The 22,740-nt window shown below is 42.2% G+C and overlaps 1 protein-coding gene across 1 annotated transcript in view; it reads right to left on the bottom strand.

The window, feature by feature from the left end:
• LOC135919398 (alpha- and gamma-adaptin-binding protein p34-like) overlaps positions 1 to 22,740 on the bottom strand; it is a 28,912-nt gene that overhangs the window by 917 nt on the left and 5,255 nt on the right. The window contains exons 6-8 of the mRNA XM_065453200.2: positions 18,407 to 18,475; positions 18,220 to 18,315; positions 13,758 to 13,807 (exon numbers count right to left, since the gene is read on the bottom strand). Coding sequence (XP_065309272.2) covers positions 13,758 to 13,807; positions 18,220 to 18,315; positions 18,407 to 18,475 — 215 coding nt within the window. The remainder of the gene's footprint in view (positions 1 to 13,757; positions 13,808 to 18,219; positions 18,316 to 18,406; positions 18,476 to 22,740) is intronic.

The raw sequence follows: 22,740 nt of genomic DNA on the forward strand, positions 1-22,740 counted from the left end.
GCTTCCCTTCCCACTAATGATATCCCTATAGAGGCTTTCTTGTGCAGTGGCATTCACAGCATTCCAGTTGCCCTAGTGCAGACCAATTCATCCACATGAGGAATCCAAAGGCAGTTCAAGAGCTGCGGAAAGCTACCCCACACTTCTAAAGCATAACCAACGTCTGAGAATTCGGAGGAGGCGGGGGGGGTTCTATGTTGTTCACCGGACTAGACCTGTGTCTCTGACCTAAAGTGTGGAATATTTGCGAATCATCCGGGGAGCTGTTTTATTCCTGCTCATCTAGCTTGCGTTAAGGGGCTAGTTCGGGGAGTCGACATGAATCTTGTGCTTCCGAGGTGCTGCAGATGTTTTCCACAGCAGGTGCCATTTCTGTCTACCTATGTTCACGAGTTTCCGATAATCAGAGTCGGTCATTATCACTTTTGCAAGCACAACTAGGCCATCAGAGAACAAGGCATGGCCTTTAATACACAGGGTTTAAGCACTTTCTCCCCACCCACTGCAATCTGTTCAGTGCTGGCGATATGGCCATTGCATTAACAGATGTAGATCAGATATTCGGTGACACATTTGTGGTGAAGGCCACGACGCAAAGACGTGTTCCCTCTAAGCAATGCTGTTTGCGTGAAAGTTTCCACTCTGCGGACTGTTTGAAATGTCCTGTGAGAGACCAAGAGCTTCAATTTGTAAGCAATGTAAGCGATGTTCGCATTGTGAGGCTCGGACTATTAGAGAAGCCATGTGGGTATGCTGAAGCTGCTGCACGTCACTCAAAAGCTATGGATGCATCTATTGTTGATGTAGGTGCTGTCGTGAGGAAAGCTATGGCGAAAGCCCTTGACAGTCTTTTTTCCGAACCTTTCAGAGACCATTAGGCATCTTTTAACTGTTCAGATGCCACAACTTTTGGAGGTTGCTCCGCGACCAAGTGTTGTTTCTGGGATAACAGTTTTTCATGAGAATATAGACAAAGGCCTATAGGCAGAGGCCTTGCCACGCAGTACTGACAACACAACCTTCTGCATCTTGTGTCGAACGTGAGGGTGGTAACAGTTGCGAGTCCAGTTCAGAAAATATTGAGAACATGGATTTGGATGCTTGAACGTGTAAACATTGTGCTTCTCCATATTCTCGGAGAACTACTACCCTTCATAAACACAATCAAATGACAACCTATCAAAGAGTCATTTCCTAAAAGATAGCATTCTACAAATGGCAGTTAATACTGCTGGTATATTGTCAACATAGGGATTTTAAAGGTGCTGCAGTGGAACTGTCATTCTATTTTTTCTGCAGCCACTGATTTGTTACATCTTTGTGAAGAACTTTCCTCTGATTTGATTATTTTGCAAGAAACATGGTTATCTACAGAAAAGCGTTGTCATTTAAAGAACTATTGCACTTTTCGTCTGGATTGCCCTTCCCATAATGGAGGGGGTTTAGCATTTTTTATATCATCGAAAATTTGTCATAGAACAAAGATTAGTCCCCAGTCATTCTCTGCAAAAAGTGAGATTCTAGCATTAGACATACTGCTAGCTGGATTTGCCCCATTTCCAATAGTCAATGTTTATTTTCCTACAGAACTAATGAATACAGGTTCTCTTGATGCCGTGGTTGCAGCATGCAGAAAGGATATAATCATAGCTGGTGATTTCAATTCTGACTATGTATCATGAAGCAATCGGTCCGATTCTTGTGGCAAACAATTGGTAGATTAGACTTTGTCAAATGACCTTAATTGTTTAAATTCGAGAACCACAACTTATGTATCCAGAAAATCGTGTTCGGTAATAGACCCAGCTTCTGCCAATTTAGGTTATGTAATTTTGTCCTGGTCTGCTATCATCTCGGTCACAAACAGCAACCATCTTCCAATAATTTTTGAGATCGTGTGCCAAATTTATTTGGTCAATAAACATGTTCGCACCTGTGTTAATTATAGCAAATTTCAAGTATCATTGTGGTCAGTTTCAAATAAACGTAAGACTAAGTGACAGAGTAAAGGTACGTAACTTGTGCCACGTGATAAGTGACAGCTATAAAAAATCCAGATTCAGTATGGAGTGAACTAAAGGTGGTACTTATTTCCCCTGGTGGAATCCTCACTGCAACTGCAAATATAGAAGAAGGAAGGCAGCGTAGAGAAAGTTACTGTATAACCAATACCCACACATTTGGAATGACTACTATAAATCTGTTGCAGCTACATTCAGGCAGACAGTTGACAAATGAAAAGAAAATTATAACACCAAACATTACACTTATCTTTCACAGTCTAGTAACAAAAAAGCTCTGTTTAGGTTTCTATGGTCCAAGATATTGTTTCAGCACAAACAAGTGTAGATTCTGCTAGTTTAACTTCTACGGCATTGGTACAGTCACTGGAGGAGATTGCAAAAGGCTTACAGAGTCGATTATGTCACTTCTAACCTATCATACGCTGGCACCTGAACAAGCTTATGAATTCACAGCAGTCACATTAGAAGAATTAATGAAAGAGGTAAAGTCGCTGCCAGTTTCAGCTTCAAGTCCTGATGGCATAACTACAGCAATCATAAAAACAATATTCAAATTGCCTCCCCAGAATTTGCTTAAACTTATAAATTTTTCCATTAATAATGCATGGATCCAGATTAGAAAAGTGCCTAAGTAATTCCGCTACTTAAAAAGCAGGGCAATGTACATACAATAGTTAACATCAGGCCTATTTCTCTGTCTTCAAATCTTGCAACGTTGATCGAGAGAATATTGCATAGTCAACTTGAAAGGTGGATAGGCAACAACCAAATATTAGGTGACTCTCAAATAGGATTCAGGCCTGGGTGCTCAATTTGGTATGCTCATATTGACTTGGAGAGTTGAATTCAACTCACTTGCTGCAACAACCAGTAAGAAGCCTTAATGACATTAGATATTGCGAAGGCGTATGACAGTGTTGAGCACACCATCTTGATCACCAGACTGGAAAGTTTGAATATCCCACAGTATATAATTCTATGGATTTATAATTTCCTAAGCGGACATACATTTTATTGCTATCAAAAGGGTGTTTCTTCTCAATGCTACAAACAGACAAGGAGTGTTCCTCCAAGCACAGTACCCTCCCCCGTTTTATTTAATCTTTTACTAAGTCATATTCCAACACAATATGATGTGCAGATATATGTATACGCTGATGATATCGTACCTTTTTCTGCATAAAATGATATACATAGCCTTTATAAAGCATTGCAGTTGTATTTTAATCAGATTGAAATGTGACTTAAAGGAATACAAATGTTGCTAAATGTCAACAAAAGTGCACTCATTGTTTTCCCCTTAACTTTTCCTATCCAGGTAACACTAACGTATGATCAGGAGATAACTCCACAGGTTGAATCATTAAAATATCTTGGAATGATTTATACAGAAAAACTTAAATGGTGGACACGCACAGAATACATCGCATCTAAAGGAGTACATGCTGTTGGTCTATTACAAAGGGTCGGCAGCAGTCATTTTGGAATGCGCAGGGAGATTCTGCTCACGATTTATTGTACGTAAGTCTTGTAAGTCTATTGTAAGTTTTGGCCTTCCAAAATTTGTAGCAAATAATATTCTTTATCATGAAACTCATCTGCCTTCTCTTCAAATTGAATTTTGGATACTGACAGTCCAAACATTACTGAATATCTATGCTTCTCCCCGGAGACGCTCCTCCTATGTGTTCATTCAAGAGCCGACTGTATTCTTCGTGAGTCAATGGTCTCGATTGCATTGTACCTAGGTAATTTTTGTGCAGAAGCTATTAGAACTATTACATGTATCAATCTCTGATGTGATTTTCCTAAATTCACCTACTGCAACGGTAAGTGTTGAATTCGATTATATATTTCCTAATAATGCTGAGCTTCTGCCTATTAGATACCTAGAAGGTTTGTTAGATGACCCCCTTGAGAATCTTCATATAAATACAGTAATAGCCACAAATGATTCTGTCAGTGAAGAGAAAGCAGGAGTGGGCACTTTTTCGCCATCATTAAATTGGTCTTTCTCTCTTCAACTGCCCGACTTTACATCAATATTTCAGGCAGAGTCATTGGCTATCATTCCAGCTCTACGAAAACTTCTCATCTATTTATTCAGTCGTAACCATAACTGACTCCTTATAAGTTTGTTCTGCTCTATCAGTGCCAAATTCATCTACCGCTTTCTGAGAATTTTATTCATCTATCCCCCAACGTCTATGCTTCATCCATTTGGTATGGGTGCCAGGACACATGGGACTCACTTTAACGAGTCAGCAGATGCACTAGCGGTGGCATCTCTTAAAGGCCAAGTACTGAGGATCCTAAAGCCTTCGGCATACATCACAGCTTCAAGATTTAAAAAATTTCATGTTTAAGAAGAACATGGCAAATCATGTGTATTAAATAACACCAATTTTCAGCTTCTTACGTAAATTATCTTGGCACAGCAGATGGTGTTCAACAAAAAAATTTGAAATTTCATTCACGAGAATGCGTTGCTGAATACCAATGCTTAATTTTTATTTCCATAAGTTTGGCATCTTCACTTCGATGTTCTTATGGATGTTTTTACCTGAAACTATGGAACATTTCTTTATAGAGTGCCGTGGGTTCGACGTGCACAGGAAATGACTTCTAGAAAGTCCCCTTTGCCAACTTGGATATGTCATTGCGCTTTCAATGATACTGCCTCTTAGGGTGTCGGGACTAGGACGCTGGGATAGGAACATACATGATGCCATATTTAATTTTGTAAGTGAAACAAAGAGACTGCCATGTTAATTTTATCGTTTTACTTTTCTCATTATGAACACAAAAATATTAACTTCAGATTTTCAAATAATATAGCCTGAAAATTGATATTAACATTATCATCAGCCTATTTTATGTCCACTGCAGGACGAAGGCCTATCCCTGCGATCTCCAATTACCCTTGCCCTGCACCAACTGATTCCAGCAAGCACCCGTAAATTTCCTAATTTCACCGCACCACCTAATCTCCTGCCGTCCTCTACTGCACCTCCCTTCTCTTGGTACCCATTCTGTCACCCTAATGGTCCAACGGTTACCTAATTTGCGCACTACATGACCTGCCCAGCGCCATTTTTTTCTCTTAATGTCTATTAGAATATTGTCTATACCCGTTTGCTCTCTGATCCAAACCGCTCCCTTTCTGTCTCTTAGAGTTATGCCTAGCATTCTTTGTTCCATCGCTCTTTGCGCGGTCCTTAACTTGTTCTCAAGCTTCTTTGTCAGTGTCCAAGTTTCTGCCCCATATGTCAGCACCAATAAAATGCACTGATTGTATACCTTCTTTTTCAATGATAACAGTAAGCTCCCACTCAGGAGCTCACAATGTCTGCCATATGCGATCCAACCCGTTTTTATTCTTCTGTGAATTTCCTTCTCATGGTCAGGGTTCCCTGTGATTAGTTGACTAAGGTAAATGTACTCCTTCACAGACTCTAGAGGCTGACTTGCGATCTTGAACTCTTGTTCTCTTGCTCAGTTATTTATCATTATCTTTGTCTTCTGCATATTAATTTTCAACCCCACTCTTACACTCTCCCTGTTAAGGTCCTCAATTATTTGCTGTAACTCGTCCACAGTGTTGCTGAATAGAACAATGTCATCGGCAAACCAAAGGTTGTTGAGGTATTCGCCGTCGATCCTTACTCCTAAACCTTCCCAGTTTAATAGCTTGAATACTTCTTCCGAGCACACAGTGAATAGCATTGGAGAGATTGTGTCTCCTTGTCTGACCCCTTTCTTTATAGGTATCTTCCTACTTTTCTTGTGTGGAATTAAGGTGGCTGTGGAAACTCTGTAGATATTTTCCAGGGTATTTACATAAGCGGTCTGTACTCCTTGATTACGCAATGCCTCTATGACTGCTGGTATCTCTACTGAATCAAATGCTTTTTCGTAATCTACGAAAGCCATATGGAGAGGCTTATTGTACTCTGCGGATTTCTCAATAACCTGATTAATGACATGGATGTGGTCCATTGTAGAGTAGATCTTTCTGAAGCCAGCGTGTTCCTTTAGTTGACTAAAGTCCAGTGTTGCCCTTATTCTATTGGAGATTATTTTGGTAAATACCTTATATAATATGCGAGTAAGCTAATGGATGGATGGATGGAGTAACTTTATAGAAAGGTCCTGCGAGCTACGGGGCGCAAGGTCCCATAGAGCGGGCTACTCCCAGGTTGGGACCGGGAGTTGCAACTCCCTGGTCGCATCGTGGGCTCGCTGGACAGCCCAGAGCTGCTCCGCCAGGTCCGTGCTGCGTAATGCGTCTTGTAGCCTGGCAAAGCCCTGACGTTCAGAATGCTTCAAACAAACACGTACCCCACGCAGACCAGACTACCTCACTACATGCCTGACCTATACAAAACATCATATCGCGAAAATTGCCATAGCACACTAGACGTACATCACTTGCTCTGGCCGTGTGGTCGGACCCACGCAAACGAGTAAGCTAATGGGCCTATAATTTTTTCAGTTCTTTAACGTCTCCCTTTTTGTGGATTAGTATAATGTTTGCATTCTTCCAGTTTTCTGGGACCTTTGCAGTCAATAGACACTTCGTATAGAGAGCCGCCAGTTTTCCTAGCATTATGTCTCCTCCATCATCAGCATCATCATCATCAGCCTGGTTACGCCCACTGCAGGGCAAAGGTCTCTCCCATACTTCTTTAACAACCCCAGTCTTGTACTAATTGTGGCTATGCCGTCCCTGCAAACTTCTTAATCTCATCTGCCCACCTAACTTTCTGCCGCCCCTGCTACGCTTCCCTACCCTTGGAATCCAGTCCGTAAGCCTTAATGACCATCGGTTATCTTCCCTCCTCATTACATGTCCTGTCCATGCCCATTTCTTTTTCTTGATTTCAACTAAGATGTCATTAACTCGCGTTTGTTCCCTCAGCCAATCTGCTCTTTTCTTATCCCTTAACGTTACACCTATCATTCTTCTTTCCATAGCTCGTTGCGTTGTCCTCAATTTGAGTAGAACTCCTTTCGTAAGCCTCCAGGTTTCTGCCCCGTAGGTGAGTAGTGGTAAGACACGGCTATTATACACTTTTCTCTTGAGGGATAATGGCAACCTGCTGTTCATGATCTGAGAATGCCTGCCAAACGCACCCTAGCCCATTCTTATTCTTCTGATTATTTCCGTCTCATGATCCAGATCCGCCGTCACTACCTGCCCTAAGTAGATATATTCCCTTACAACTTCCAGTGCCTCGCTACCTATTGTAAATTGCTGTTCTCTTCCGAGACTGTTGAACATTAATTTAGTTTTCTGCAGATTAATTTTTAGACCCACTCTTGTGCTTTGCCTCTCCAGGTCAGTGAGCATGCATTGCAATTGGTCCCCTGAGTTACTAAGCAAGGCAATATCATCAGCGAATCGCAAGTTACTAAGGTACTCTCCATTAACTTTTATCCCCAATTATTCCCAATCCAGGTCACTGAATACCTTCTGTAAACATGCTGTGAATAGCATTGGAGAGATTGTATCTCCCTGCCTGACGCCTTTCTTTATTAGGATTTTGTTGCTTTCTTTATGGAGGACTACGGTGGCTGTGGAGCCATTATAGATATCGTTCAGTATTTTTACATTCGGCTCTTCTACACCCTGATTCCGTAATGCCTCCATGACTGCTGAGGTTTCGACAGAATCAAACGCTCAAACGCTTTCTCGTAATCAATGAAAGCTATATGTAAGGGTTGGTCTCCATCTTTGATTAAATCGACTGTTATTCCATCCTCTCCTGCCGCTGTTCCCCTTTTCATGCATTGCAAGGCCCATCTGACCTCGTCTCTAGCTATAGGAGGAGTTTCTGCATACTGTTGATTATTGTTTCAAATAGAGTTCTCCTGAGTCCTCTGGGTACTGTACAGGTCAGTATAGAATTCTTTCGCTGCCCTTACTATACCTTCAAGATTGCTGATGATGTTACGCTGCTTATCTTTCAGTGCATAAATCTTGGTTTGTCCTATGCCAAGTTTCGTTCTCACTGATTTCAGGCTGTGTCCATTTTTTACGGCTTCGTCAGTCTGTCTCGCGTTATAATTTCGAATAACACTTATTTTCGCTTTGTTGATCAGTTTTGTCAGTTCCGCAAATTCTATCTATCTCTTGGGTTGGACATTTTCATTCTTTGTCATTTCTTTATTAGGTCCTTTATTACTTGGGAGAGCTTGCCTACTGGTTGCCTTGGTTCCGTGTCTCCCACTTCAACTGCTGCCTATGAAGCCAGCCTCGTTACGGTTTCACTCATTACCTCTATGTCATTATCATCATCTCTGTTCTAAGGCCGCATATTTGTTTGCAAGTACCAGCCTAAATTTGTCTGCTGTTACCCTTGCCGCCTCTAAGTTGACCTGTTTTTTCTTGACCAATTTTACTCTTTCTCTGTTCAAATTGAGGTGAATCCAAGCCCTTACTAACCTATGATCGCTGCACTTTACCCTACCTATCACTTCTACATCCTGCACTATGCTGGGATCGGTAGAAAGTATGAAAGCAATTTCATTTTTTGTTTCACCATTAGGGCTTTTCCAAGTCCACTTTCTGTTGCTATGTTTCCTGAAAAAGGTGTTTGCTATTCTCAGCTTATTGCTTTCTGCGCATTCTACCAGCATCTCTCCTCTCGCGTTTGTGGAATTGACGCCGTAGTTGCCAATTGCCTGTTCACCCGCCTGCTTTTTCCCCACTTTTGCAATGAAGTCACCCATTACTTGTGTATACTGAGTTTGCACTTTTCTCATCGCTAATTCAACATCTTCATAAAACTGATCTACTTCCTCATCGTCGTGACTGGATGTTGGAGCGTAGGCTTGTAGTACCTTTAATCTATACCTCTTATTAAGTTTGATTGCGACTACTGCTACCCTCTTGTTAATGCTGTAAAATTCGTCAATGTTGCCCGCTATGTCTTTATGGATTATGAATCCTACCCCGTATTGCTTCTTATCAGGGAGCCCTCTATATCGGAGGATATGGCCGTTATTTAGCAATGTGTAAGCCTCACCAGTTCTTCTAATCTCACTAAGGCCGATAATATCCCATACAATGTCTGATAGTTGCTCTAAGAGTCCTGCTAAGCTAGCCTCACTCGAGACGGTTCGGGTGTTAAGCGTTGCAAGGGTTTCCACTGGTGGCCTGTCCTGACCCAGAGATTTTAAGCATCTTCTGCTGCATTACAGGTCTGACTGCCGCCTTGGTCAGATGCTCCGCAGCTGCTGGGAACTGAGGGCCATTGGTTAATTGAAGACATCATCAGGGAGGTTGTGGCCGAATACTGCACCAGGGAGGCCAATTCCTGTTCTGGTGAGGGAGTGTCTTTGTTCAGCTTCGTGGGCCTTCCTAATTTGGTTGTACCTGGATTAGTATAGCACTACTCGCTGTCGGCATCTTTTGCCGGTGTCAGGCGTGACTCCCAGCCTGCAGATGTAGTGCAATGGAAAAGGGGACCCCCCCCCCCCCCTTCGGGGGTGAGGGGAGGTGGGGGATTTGAACTTCCGACTACCGCAACCGAGCATTCGACATAGCTCAGTAAGATAATCCCACAGGCGGCTAGGCTACGTTGTCGCCAAAAAGTATGGCCCAGAGAGCCCTACATGCCTAAGAGATCTGCTGGTTTGTCCGCCCTTGGCGGGTTATAGGTTGCATGATATAGCGTCGATTCTCGGTGGCCCTAACCTCTTGTTTCCCGAATATCACACATGCACGTGGTCTTGAATGCGCCTAGGTACACGACATATTTTCGCCGAATTTGAACAGCATTTAACACTTGTGCGTAAAAATGCAAAAGCGAAAAGCTTTCAGCGCTTACCGAGAGGCCCCGAGTTGCGCATCAACCGCTCGTCACATCTGCTTGTTCCTTGGCATCCGAAAACTAGCGCTCCCGGGTAGCTATTCAGAATGGTCAGTCGCGCCACCGTATCAACACTGCTCCGAGCCTTGCAAAAAGCAGGCAACCTTGACAGCTCCCAGTGGCATCTTCAGCCTTTCTACAGTTTCGGACAGCGGTTATACTAGAGCTAATGAGAAGGAGGAAATGGGAGAGGGGGGGTAACTGACCCCGTAGTTTTTCTGGGAACGCTGCGGGCCTAAGCACTAGGGAATTGGGAATTGTATGCCTCATTTAACCTACAGTGGTGCCTTCTTCGATCAGTCAGATGATTAGTATTAATTTAATATCACTCTTAAATTACAGAATTCTATTTATGTATTCTTCCCGTTTTACCTACTGTCGCTTGAGTTATGGCCGATACCCTGTAGTGGGTTGAGCCAAAACCAAAACCAAAAACCAAAACCAAAACCAAATGCTAGTGCGTTTGACCTGAGGGGTAGCAGTCACTCTCAAGATCCCGTGGCACCATGGCTGGTCGGCCTAAATAAACTGTGGCCATGGTAGTTACCTCGTTGCACCGCCTCCCACAAAATTGGTGACCTGGCAAACATCCCGCGTTGGTACGGTGTCCTGGAATTCTACATCGACAAGCCAGACTGGTTCATCCAGCTGGACAGCCACTTCCGTATCAATAAGGTTCCAGTTGCGTTCCTGGCTCCGGCTGTCACCCTCTGGCCCAGACTTCTACGAGGACTTCCAGGCAGCAATTGACTAAATTGGCCTTAGCCGGGCCCAGCTAGGTGACTTAGCCATCCTTGCTCAGTCACACCACTCTCTCACCATTTCAACCGTCAAATCATTTCGCGTCTTGTCGTCCCTCATTGCCTGCATCCACCCATGGCATTCGTCAGCACGCACTGGCCACTGACTTCTCTCCTTCTCAAATGCAGCTGCGCGATGACTCTTTCCAGGGTGTACTCACTAGGCCCAATGCGAGTTCTTTCTGATACTCTACAGTTTGTTGCTCTTCTTCCTTGGAGATTCCCGCAAGCTATCCACTTTTTGTTCGGGAGCACCTCACTAATCACTGATTCAGAGGCTCTCCAGGCTCTCCCACCAGCTCCATTAGGTACACAGATGTTTACAGCACAAAACGACATCCTCGCTGCACAAGACAACATGCCCTGTGCCCAGAAATTCTAAGCCACGACCACCAGAGAGCCATAAGTGCCTTTCACCACAACACACTTCACCTGGACTTAATAATGAACGCTACTATTTGCCACTCATGTATATAGGCTTGCTGTCGTTCTTCTTTCTGTACACGCGCCTTTTGCGCCTATTTCAATCGAGCTAGTAGAGGGGCCCTGTAGGAGCGTGAATATTGCCTCCAAAAAGGCTGCTCACGGGAAGGGAGTACGAGAACTGAACACGCTAGCGCGCTTGACCTGAGTGGCCGCGGTAGCTGCCGTTCCTGAAATCAAATGGCACCATGGCTGGCCGGCCTAAATAAACCGTGGCTACCGCGGCTACCCCTTCACACCGCCTCTCACATATATATTCACACACTTGCCATGCCCGAACTGCATGGCAGCCCTAGATGGCGCAGCGTGTCCAGAGGGAAGAGTGAGAGAGGAGCCAGACTGCATACACATTTCATACACAATGTGCTTTGGCAGTCAATGGTAAATTAATGTCTAAATTCATTGCGAGATGGGTTTAACCTGAATTTTTTTTATCATTGCGATATCTGACACGACAATGGCAATTTGCAAAACCCAACTTATTGATTTTTAATGTCACTAATTTTGAATATAATAGTGTGAGTTGGTAAGCTTAAGTGTGCACCGACATAAAATCTTTGCCTCTTCTTTTAGAGCAAAAGCTCTAGTACACCATGTCTCGTAAGGTCATTCATTTATTTATTTATTTATTAGGATTACCCTCAGGGCCAGAGGCATTACAGAGGGAAGTGGAACATACGGGAAAAGAGACACTATATAGGCTTTTCTTCTGCTAATACCATGTTAGCTAAAACAATGAGATAATTGCGGGAAGCAACAAAAATTCAAGCAATTGACCGATAACAAATATAATTACATAGTTGGTTAGTTACATTGCATTACACTTGTGTTTAAAACATTAGGAAACTGGGAATAGTGAACAGTGGACATGACTGCTCCAGGAGGGTGGTTCCAGTCCTGTGAGGTGCGGGGTACAAATGATTGATAACATGTTTGTGTTAAGCACAACATTATTCCCACCTTTTGTGCATGATTGAAACGAGGGGGAATGAATGATGGAGGAAGAATAAGGTCGTTGTGTAGGGCGGGACTGTAGTATATCTTGTGGAAGAGACATAGGCGAGAAAACTTGCGGCGACAGGCGAGTGATGCAAGCTGTAGGGACTCTTTCATTAAAGTGATACTGGCAGTACGACTGTAGTTTCCTAGAATGAAGCGGACATTGTGCAGCAGTGACCTTGAGCTGCTGGAGCGCAAGTGTGGCAGGTGTGACGTCACGCCATGTGATCCACTGCGGAGAGGCATTGCAGCAGCGCTCGCTCGGAGCCTCGCTGCTGGGCTACCACATGACTAAGCGAGGGTTAAAGGGTTAAAGATAATTCAATGTAGCATGAGTGCACACACGTTACGTCACATAGACGAGAACAACAGCATCTATAGTTCAACCAATGGTTCAACACACTGGCACTGCCAATATAAGCGGACATGGCCAACGCTCTCCCACGTGCCCGGCATCAAGAAATGCTCACTTGCATGCAGACAATGTCAGAATATAAATGCGCCTTTAACGGCTGCTTCGCTGGTGCTTGGTTGCTCAGTCTCGCCATCGATGGCGCGCCAGCTGGGCCATCTGTGCATGCGCTTCAGCACAAGCACTTCCAGCAGATATAGCTAGCTGGCAGACTGCGAAATCTCAAGCAAATGCAAAGTTGCCTACTGAAACAGCAGAGCAAAGGGTGGCCAGATTAGATCGTTATAGAGAAGCTTGCCAAGTGTGGAAGTGTGCCAAGGTCAATGCTACTGCAACCGCTGCCGTCGCTCAGCAACAGGAACAATAAGCAGATCGAGACGAAGCCATGGATACAAGCAATGGCACCCACAACAAACATTTGATGAACCACACTCTTCGGCTGGCAGCGAGCTCGACTGCGATGGCCAGGTTTCACTGCGGCTTCACAGACAATCCGTTCGGCAGCGTGTGTAACGTGTGTGGAGGACTGTGGCCTAACTTTAATGAAACATTGCGTGCATAGTCTTTGCAAAACCAAGCCAAACAGACCTTTCGCTCATGATAACTAGGTTTACAAGAGTTAAACCTCAGCCAATTTTTTTTCACTAAGTACTAAATGAGTATCACAATCGCGATATGAAGCCCCTATCCAATCAGTACGCAACAAGTACTTCTTTTTCCTTTCTTTTTTTCACCCAGTTGATAACAAGGTCAAATCGCAAGATGATTTAGTGCCAAAGGTCACACCACAACAACTGGATGTGATTATCTGTTATATCACAAAGTGACTAATGCAGGTGCCAGTAAAGCCAGTTCACACAAATTCTGGTCCATCAAGATTACTGTAAGATCACTTTCAGCAGACTTCTAAACTAATTTTTAGGCGGAACTATGCTTATGGCAATTCAAAGTGGCACAAGAAAGGTGTGCAACTGACATGTGCAGGCAATATTCATGTGTGACAGCAGTTGCTCTGAACAGGCCACACTGAAACTTCTTGAGAAGAAAATAAATCTGTAATGGCTACTTATGTCTCAGGGAACTACAGCTGCTTAACCAACATAAGTTTCAAAGATAAAAATGTGCTGCTTTCACTTGGTACTTGAAGGCAGCTAATTCTTACTTTTTCTGCAAACTTCTTCCGCTCCTCTCCAGAAAGCTTGTCAGCTTGAACTGTGGGAAAAATATGGTTTTGACAAAACTGTGTGATTAATCGTATAGCCTCCCTTTTAGCCTTTATAGGCATTGAGATGACATTGCACTATATAATTAAAGGTGCATGTCAGCCAATTCATCATACACATCGCACAATGTTGCCAGTTTGCTTTGGTCTCCTACACCTCAAAGAATCAATGGATATATTTCATGCATGTCACATAAGAACTGGCCATAGCTTTCACGTTGCTTTTGGACATTAAAGGCCTACCGCAACAAAATTTTGACCACATAATAAGCCTAGTTTAATATAATGGAGATATAGAAAAACTTATGTGCAAAATTTAATGTTTGAAATACGAGTGGGAGCATTGCAAACAGTTTGCAAAAATAGCCATTTTTGTTACTGCAACTGAAAAAAAAATGAAAAAAGAAAAAAAGAAAAGGAAAGACACTGCCATTACTGCAAGTTTGAAGTGACGCTTAACCTCTGCAATCTTGGAGGCCATGCTGCTGTGTAGCGTAGATACTGCAGCTGCCAAGGGGTGCAGTGACAAGCCCTCTCCCTATGTGAGACGCTAAACAACCACATCTTCTGATTGGTCTCCGTGTTGCTCTAGGCACGACTACACAAGCAAGCCCAAATGCCTGGCGCCTGTGGCACATGGAATAAAGTCAGATGCACTGTGCTGGGACTTGTGCCCTAGTGACACCACTAGGTGCTTGCATCACCTGTTTAGATGCTGTTTAGAGGCTGCTAACGAAAGGCTACACAATTACCAGCCTTGCGGCTTCAGTGGTATATTCTAGACAACTCTAGCCAAAGTGAAATTTTATTGCAGTTGGCCTTTAAACCAAATACATCGAAATTCAATGCAACATGCTTCAGCAGATATATCAGGACATTACAGTCTCTTTGCTCTCGCGCACATGCTCTAATATGAGTACACGAAAAAGCCAGAATGGTGCACCACCTGCTGTAAGTCAAATCTAGTTGGAGCGCTAATGTACAAGCCAAGACCTTGACACAACGACTTAGCGCCAAGTTATTGTGGGACCCTGTATTATTGTGAGCCATTTTCTCTGTAGGCTTTAAAAAATGTGCAGAGTGCTTGGCTTAAAACAGTGTAATTTTGGGGACCATACTCTCGTATAACCACTTCCAGGAATTTTCAGTGTATCTTAATGATTGGCTAAGCCAGCAGAAGCATAACAGATATCTGGAGTGCCACAGCATAATTTTTTAGCATTAATATTTTACGCAATAGTTCTGCGGAAGCCCACAAGGTGGAGAGAAGTAATTAATTAAGGGAAAATGAGACATCCACCAAATTGTAGCAATTTCTACAAAGGAAACCCCCATACGGGTTCCTCGAAAGAAAAGCCTTGTAATTGACGAAAAAGTTATCCTGGTCCGGCACTCGAACCTGGGACCATCGCCTTTCCTACAAGGCTTTTCTTTCGAGGAACCAGGCACGTATTCAGGATTTTTTTTTCTGGGGAGGGGGGGGCAAGGTAACTTTTCCATGCAAATGAGGGGGGGTTACCTTTACTAGTAAGAACGTGAATAATGCCTACCATTCACCATAAAGATGCGTAAAGTCGCAAAAGAGAAATGAAATAAGGTGTATCTCACTGGTACACCTGTGAGATACACCTCTCCTTTACTTGGCAAACAAGGAACCACATCAAATGGACTCGCGCAGGAAAGAAGCACAGGAAGAACACTACCAAGAACAAGTAAACAAGTGAATGTGCATAGTTATTATTACCACAGCAGAATACAACTTAAAAGAACAGCATTTGGCAGCCAAGGCACACGGGGTTGTGTTACTACACCAGCCAATCACAAAAACAAAGAAAATCGTCATCATGCAGCCTTTTCAAAATGGCGTCGTACTTGATACCTCGAAAGCGTCGGTTGTTCTTGAAGAGTCTTTTCATCAGCGGAACCAATGAAGTGTGCAACACACACGGACAAAGTGTATGGAGTCTGAGCATTTCACTCTTCAAATGCCTGCAGTACAGTTCATTTCATTGCTGAGCCCGTTTTACTCATGAAACTTTACTGCCAACTGAAATGAAACCTGACAATAAATAGTTGCAGTGAAGCAAGCATTTTATTTCAGTTCAATAAAGAATTAGGCTTTTGCCATTCCACTATAGTAAGTGAGGGTAACATAAGATTACGCGCTAATAATTTTATTTTTATGGTTACTACCTTATTTGAGTAACAGGAAAAGTTTGAAGTACGACTTATTTGCAGCCTCGCGGAGGAACAGTGGCTGGTGGCTATGAGGGTGTGGACGGGGCTTCACTGCATCCTTAAGTTGTATCTGACGATAGCAGCGTTTTTTTAATTAGCTCTGGAAGAATTATAGAAAAATATATATTTGCGGAATAATCACAGTTCTTTTGGATCCCTTGTTTACTGCTCTGCCAAGTACCAAAACCGACTCATATTGTTATTTGGGAAGTTGATGCGTGGCCACCAGTCCCGTACAACCGCATATAGAGCGCAGGACGTTGCGGTTTTAGACGTACTGCGCCCACTGCAGAAGGTTAGAAAAACACCCACATAAGCACCTCACAGAAGTGGCTACGCCAGGCAGCTTGACCGGTAACTGTAAAAGCGTTATTCAAAACACATGGAATTAAACTCCACTTTTGGCATCGTTTTCTCTACTTCCTTCCTAAATAAAAAGATGTTCGTCCATAAATTTTTCATAAACAATGATTAAATTTGTTAATTTTCACTTTTCCTTCCTGTTTTGTTGTTGCCTTGGCTTTCTCCCTTTGTAGATCGCTTAATTTCTTAACTCCTTGCGACTCGTTTCCAGTTGCCAATTTTGCCTGAAAAGTGCTGTACAATTAGAGAAAAACCAGACGAGGTAATGGGTGACAGTCATATTACTTATGGGTTTAAGGGTTATTGCAGAGTTTGATGATGGATGCTGTCATGCATTATTTTATTTTCCACCTTATCTAACCCATATCGCAGGTATATGATTCCGAGGATCTGCCACTGTCGCGGCAAGCCGTCACTCGAGGAAATTATGAAGCAAAACGAAAAGTTAAACGCAAGTGGCGCTTCCTCTGGCCGCAACTCATTCCACAAGCATATCGACCAGCTGACCACGAACCGAATCCCTTTCCTGGTCCCTGGATCGGTCTAAACAAAGAAGGTTGAACTAACGAAGCAACAGCGATGCGCGTGACTATTGAATAGATGGTGACTACTGAACGCATCTCGAGTTAATTGCGCAGGCACCAGATCGATTAGAAAGCTGGCCTTCACACCCCAGGAGATACCAATAACTACCTCCATCCAAAAGGAGTGAAAACGGCAGCAAAATATTGACCACCGAATAGCTGTCAAGTCTCAACATTGATTTGGAGGCGTTTTAGGGAATGTGTGTGAGGAGTGGTGGCGTGGGCTGGGGGGGGGGAGGAGGGGTGTATGCCACTTAATATCGAGGGGGGGAGGCCCCCCCCCCACTCGGGCACGTGCCTGCGAGGAAACTATATAGGTTTCCTTTGTAGCAATTGCTACGGTTGGGTGGATGTCTCATTTTCCCTTAATTACTTCTCTCCACCTTGCGAGCTTCTGCAGAACTATTATGTCAAACTCTTGCCTTTGCTTCGAGTTGTTGACAAATTCTACTTCGCCCTGCCATCTGCTAGCCGCCTGGTTAGCTCAGATGGCAGAGCAGCTGCCCTAGGAAGGTGCTGGTCTCATGTTCTAGTCCCCGACCAGGACGAATTTTTCTTCAACTGCGAGGCTTTTCTTTTCAGGAACACGTATGGGTTTCCTTTGAGCTGCTATGACTGGGTGGATGTCTCATTTTCCCTTAATTAATCAATATTTTACGTTTAAGGCACATTTTATGTCATGTACATTGCACTGCAAAGTAGTGTTATCTTTGTCTAAGGAAGTCAACAGAGTGGGTCAAAAGACAACTCTGGGAACAACAAGAATCTTTTAAGGTGGCACACTCACTGAGCAGAAAAGGCACCGAAGAATGAACATAGGCAGCAATGGCATTGCCACTTTTAACAACAATGTAGACCAATGAGCAGGCGGAAGGATATTGTGGTTTTGGTGGTGCGCAGGACACTGCTATTAAAATTCTCACTTCAGCTTTTCTTCACTTCATTTTGGCGTCAGATGCTCGGTGTCAAATAAAGCAAAAGCATGTTACATGAAAGTGAAAGTATCCCTTAAAATTATTGAATATAATACCTCACTCAGGTCAGACAATTGCATCTGTGCCTTTGTTGTCCTGTCTAGTTGAAGACTGACTTTTTAAGAGGAATGTGCCAAGTACCCCAGGAATAAATTATTTTTGATTAAAAGAGCAAAGTGATCTCTTTAGGTAGCACAATGGTTTGCACTCATGCTGACACTGATAGCTAACGAGTTACGGTACCTTTCATATCCTTAAACTTGGCAAACAGTTCCTCAAAGCTTGCATCTTCATCGTCAGTGGCCATGGCTTCTGAGAAAAGCTTGAGATCTGTGCTGGCTGAAATGGCGAAAAAAGGCTCAGTCAGATTTACCTACAAATCTGAAAAAAAAAGAAAAAAAAATAAAGAAAAAGGAAAAGAAAGGTGCACCTTCTCCACTATCCCCTGCAGATAATCTTGAATGTTGGTTGCCTGATCTGCTTGGTCCTGGAACTTCACCTGAGAAGCAAGGCAAGTCATTGAGCAACAAATAGACACAATGCAACAGAATTAGCTCTTTTTTTCTGGTAACCACAATGAAGTTACCAGTGCAACGACACAATGGCACATAAAAATTATCGCTTAAATTAATGCCTTCTAAAGCAAATAGGAACGAAGAGCCCAACCTTCACTCTCTCAGCCTACTTCAAGAGGAAGCTTTAGCTCAGGGGCTCCTAAATACATAGGAACAGAGAGATTGTTTTGGCAACCACTGCATCAAATTTGAGGAGGTTTGTTGCATTTATAAGAAAACGTTAAAATCTAGCAACTGTTGCAAGTCATACTCGCATATTAGTGGTATACATGAGAGCAACATATAATACGTCAATTATGTCTGCTTAAGCACACACACACAGACACGCACACACACACACGCACACACACACACGCACACACATACATATATATATATATATAAAGCGGTGAGGGAGCCTTTTCAATCTTCATGAAATTAACATAAGTGCTTAAAGGTCAGGAACCAAGTTATGTCATATTTTAGAGTCGCGGAAAGGCCCTTGTGCTAACACTGCATACAACATAATTTTGATGCTAATTACACTGCACTCTGCAAACACCATATTAAAGCAGAGCAAGAGTCAGAATTGGTTTTATTTAGGCATTAAATGAATTACAATAATTTGCATATACAGAAGGAGGTCCCATAGTTGGAGACTGAATCGGGACCTCCTATGGTAGTGAATGTAGAAAAACTGAAGCAGCAAACAATAGTAGCGAGCACAAAGAATAAGATACAACGTAGGCGCTTGAAAAATAAAGACAGCAGTAGTGAAATAAAACAATAAAATACACCGCAGAAAAAAAAAAGAACAGCAAACAAAGGAACCAAAAGTCGCAATTAGAGTGGGTTAGACAAAATCTCCTAAGCAGCTGTCGGACAGTTACAGGGTTAAAAATACTAAAAATAAAAGAGGGAAAAAAAAGAAAACGTAAAGAAATCGCATCTATTTTCAGAAATGAAAAGAACCCCTGATGAGATGCTTCATCAAAAAAGAAAGGTTGTGGACAGGTAGGTATGATAGGGAGCGAGACAGAAAAAGAAGTAACCACAATTATGCAGAATATTGCATAGGTTTGAGGAAAGTCTTCAGTTCTTTTTTGAATTTGCCAATTGATTGAGAGATTTTGATTGCCGGTGGTATGGTTTTTCAGAGGCAGATTCCGGTGAAGTATTCCATTTGTTTACCATAGATGATATGAACTGAAGACAAAATAAAATTCTCATTTATGTGCAAACCTTGTCAAGTTGGTATTCACTAGGTTGGATTGAGGGATGATGAACAGAGGAGGTTGATTGCTGATTTCCTTGAATAATAATATACCTAGCTTGTATTTGAAGGTGTTATCAACTGTTAGGATGTTGTTGGCATATAATAGTGATTTCGTGTTACTGCGATAGGGACTATGGGTAAGTATTCTAATGAATAGTTTTTGTAAACTTTGAAGGGAGACAAGGCGGCTGCTTTAGGTATTGCCCCAAGATGTGATACAGTAAGCAATATAGGAATGAATAAAAGCATAGTATAATGAAAGTAATGTAGGCTGAGGAAATATATCACAGGATTGAATTAAAACATGTGAGGCATAAGCCATTTTTCTTCACAGGTGAGCCACATGCAAGTGAAACTTCAAGTGATGGTCCAGTTGAATTCCCAAAAACATACCTTTTCTTCTGCTTCAATTGCAAATTGATTTAAAAATACTGGCGGGATATAATTATGTACACATTGGTGAGAGTGAAAGAGAACAAACCACATTTTAGTGGGATTAATTTCCAATTTATCATGAAAGCACCAAGCTGCCAAGCTTGCCAGGTCATTATTTAGTTAATGTGTCAGAGATTGGAGGCATTTATCAGTCTTAACAATAGTTGTGTCATCTGCATAAAGTAAGCATTCTGAAATAGTAAGAGAAGTTGGCAAATCATTTATATAAATTATGAAAAGAAGTGGGCCGAGAACAGAATCTTGGGGTACTCCTAAATTTGTTACTTTAGGTCTAGATTTATAACCTAACAGGCTAACAACCTGTCTTCTGTTGAGTAAGTATTTTTTTATTATTGAGAGTGTGGAACCAGTCATGCCTATTGCATCAAGCTTCATAAAAAGAATGTCGTGGTTGATAGTGTCGAATACTTTGGTGAAATCGACAAATGCAGAACCTGCACAGTAGTCCCCATCAATTGCTTTCTACAGCCTTTCGGTTAAAGATAACAAAGGGAGGTCAGTGAATATACTTCACGAAAAACAAATTTGGAAGGTGATATAATCTGAAATTTATTGAGGCATTTTGTAGGCAGTACGCAAATGGGTCGATAGTTGGATATTAGTGTGCAGTCACCTTTTTTAAAAACAGGAACGACTTTACCACTTTTCAGTTCTAAGGAAAGATGACAGATTTGAAAGCAAGGTTGATAATGGTTGCCAGAATATCAGAAACAGCATGTGCAATCATGTTTATGTGGGTGAGGTCAATACCATCGAGACCAGCAGTTGTTTTCAAGTTGCGAATGACATCATGAACTTCACGAGATGTTGTCAGAAATGAGAACAAAGATTGTGGCAAACAAGAAAGGGGAAGATGATAGCCAGCACTGGGGATGACATCAGTGTGAAAAAAGTAGTTACTGAAGGCCTCAGCAATGTCTAACGGTCTGTCACACATATCATTGTTATACTAAACAGTAGTCATGCTAGACTGCCTTTCGTTCCTGTTCAGGAATGAGTTAATGATTTCCCATTTTTTCTTAACATTTGAGCCAGGTATCTTCAATTTTTTCGCTCATAATAGATCTTTTTTGCATTCTTCAGTCCTAATGTAAGAGTGGTGCAAAACTTTTTGTAACACGCAAGTAGCTTTAAATTAAAAGGTTTCCATTTCATTTTTTTATAAAGGTTCTCTTTGGCTCTCAGCTCTTTCAATAATTTTTCAGCAATCCAAGGGTTCTGAGGACTAGCATATACTTTTTTACATTTACTAACCTGCATATGACTTCGAAACAAAAACATGGATGAAAACACCGAACAGGCAATTTGTGGATCATCTAAGAGTATTGCTGAGGACCAGTCAGTGTGTATAACAGCATCATTGAACAATTCCTTGTCTAAAACATCAGAACTTGAATGAACCTGAAAACATGCCTGGTGAAGGATTTGCAGGCTAGAGTAGCGTTAAAGTTGAAGCACAAAAAAATCGGGTAATGATCAGTGATGTTGAAGTTAAGAACCCCTGCCTCCGGTGCTGGTGATAGATTATAAAGTGAATGATCAATTAGGGTGCTTCCACCATTAATTCAGCGAGTGGGAAGGGAGGTTAAACATTCGTATTCAGAACTCTGAAAGACACTGGAATATTTCAGAGAATTAGGGGAAGAGAGGTCAAGTAAATTTAAGTTAAAATGACCCATAATCACTACATTTGTGTGATCAAGAGCTAATGTATGTAATACATGGTGGAGCGCTTCGCAGAAATTAATAACCAACAAGCATGGGGAATGATAAATGCATCCAAAGATGACGCTCTTGTCGTCTAGTTTAAGAAAATCATGGTTGAATTGTACCCAGACACTTTCGCAGTCAGTTACATTTAACTCAATGTCATGTTGTCGTTCATAGTATGTGTTAGAATTGATATAAATAGCTACACCTCCATGATTGCTGCTTGCTCTATGCGAATGTTCAGACTTGCATGAAAGGAGACAAAACAGATTTTTGTCGTCGTCACAAAGCCAGGTTTCAGAAGTACTGATAAATGAAAAAGGATTGTCAAGAACCAAGAGAAAATGCTGTATGTCTTTAAAATGTTTACGGATGCTTCTTGCATTAATATGAATAGCCAAGCGGGAGACAGGCAAAAGAAAGCTGTTGAGTTGGTCTATTGAAAAGTAAGTAGCCATAAGTGGATGGACTTAATTACAACAGAGGGAGAATTTCAAATTGAAACAGATTTGGGTAGGTCAGCTTTGCAAGTGATGCGGAGCACCTTGCTCTCTGTAGTCCTTCTGGCTTTGATTTGACAGTTGTCAGTCCATAAGAACTTCCAGTTGTTCGTCTTTTTTAAGGAAAGTGCCTGAGAAAAGAGTGCCTTGTTTTCGGGTGTGAAGTGGTTGTTAATGTAGACAGGGCTATTGGCAGCTCCAGACAATCCAATGTCTTCTAGGCACAGACTAGCCTTCTGAGCCTTGCTCACGAAATCGACTTTTGTTG

Source organism: Dermacentor albipictus, chromosome 1, assembly GCF_038994185.2.
Source record: "Dermacentor albipictus isolate Rhodes 1998 colony chromosome 1, USDA_Dalb.pri_finalv2, whole genome shotgun sequence".
Classification (NCBI taxonomy): domain Eukaryota; kingdom Metazoa; phylum Arthropoda; class Arachnida; order Ixodida; family Ixodidae; genus Dermacentor; species Dermacentor albipictus.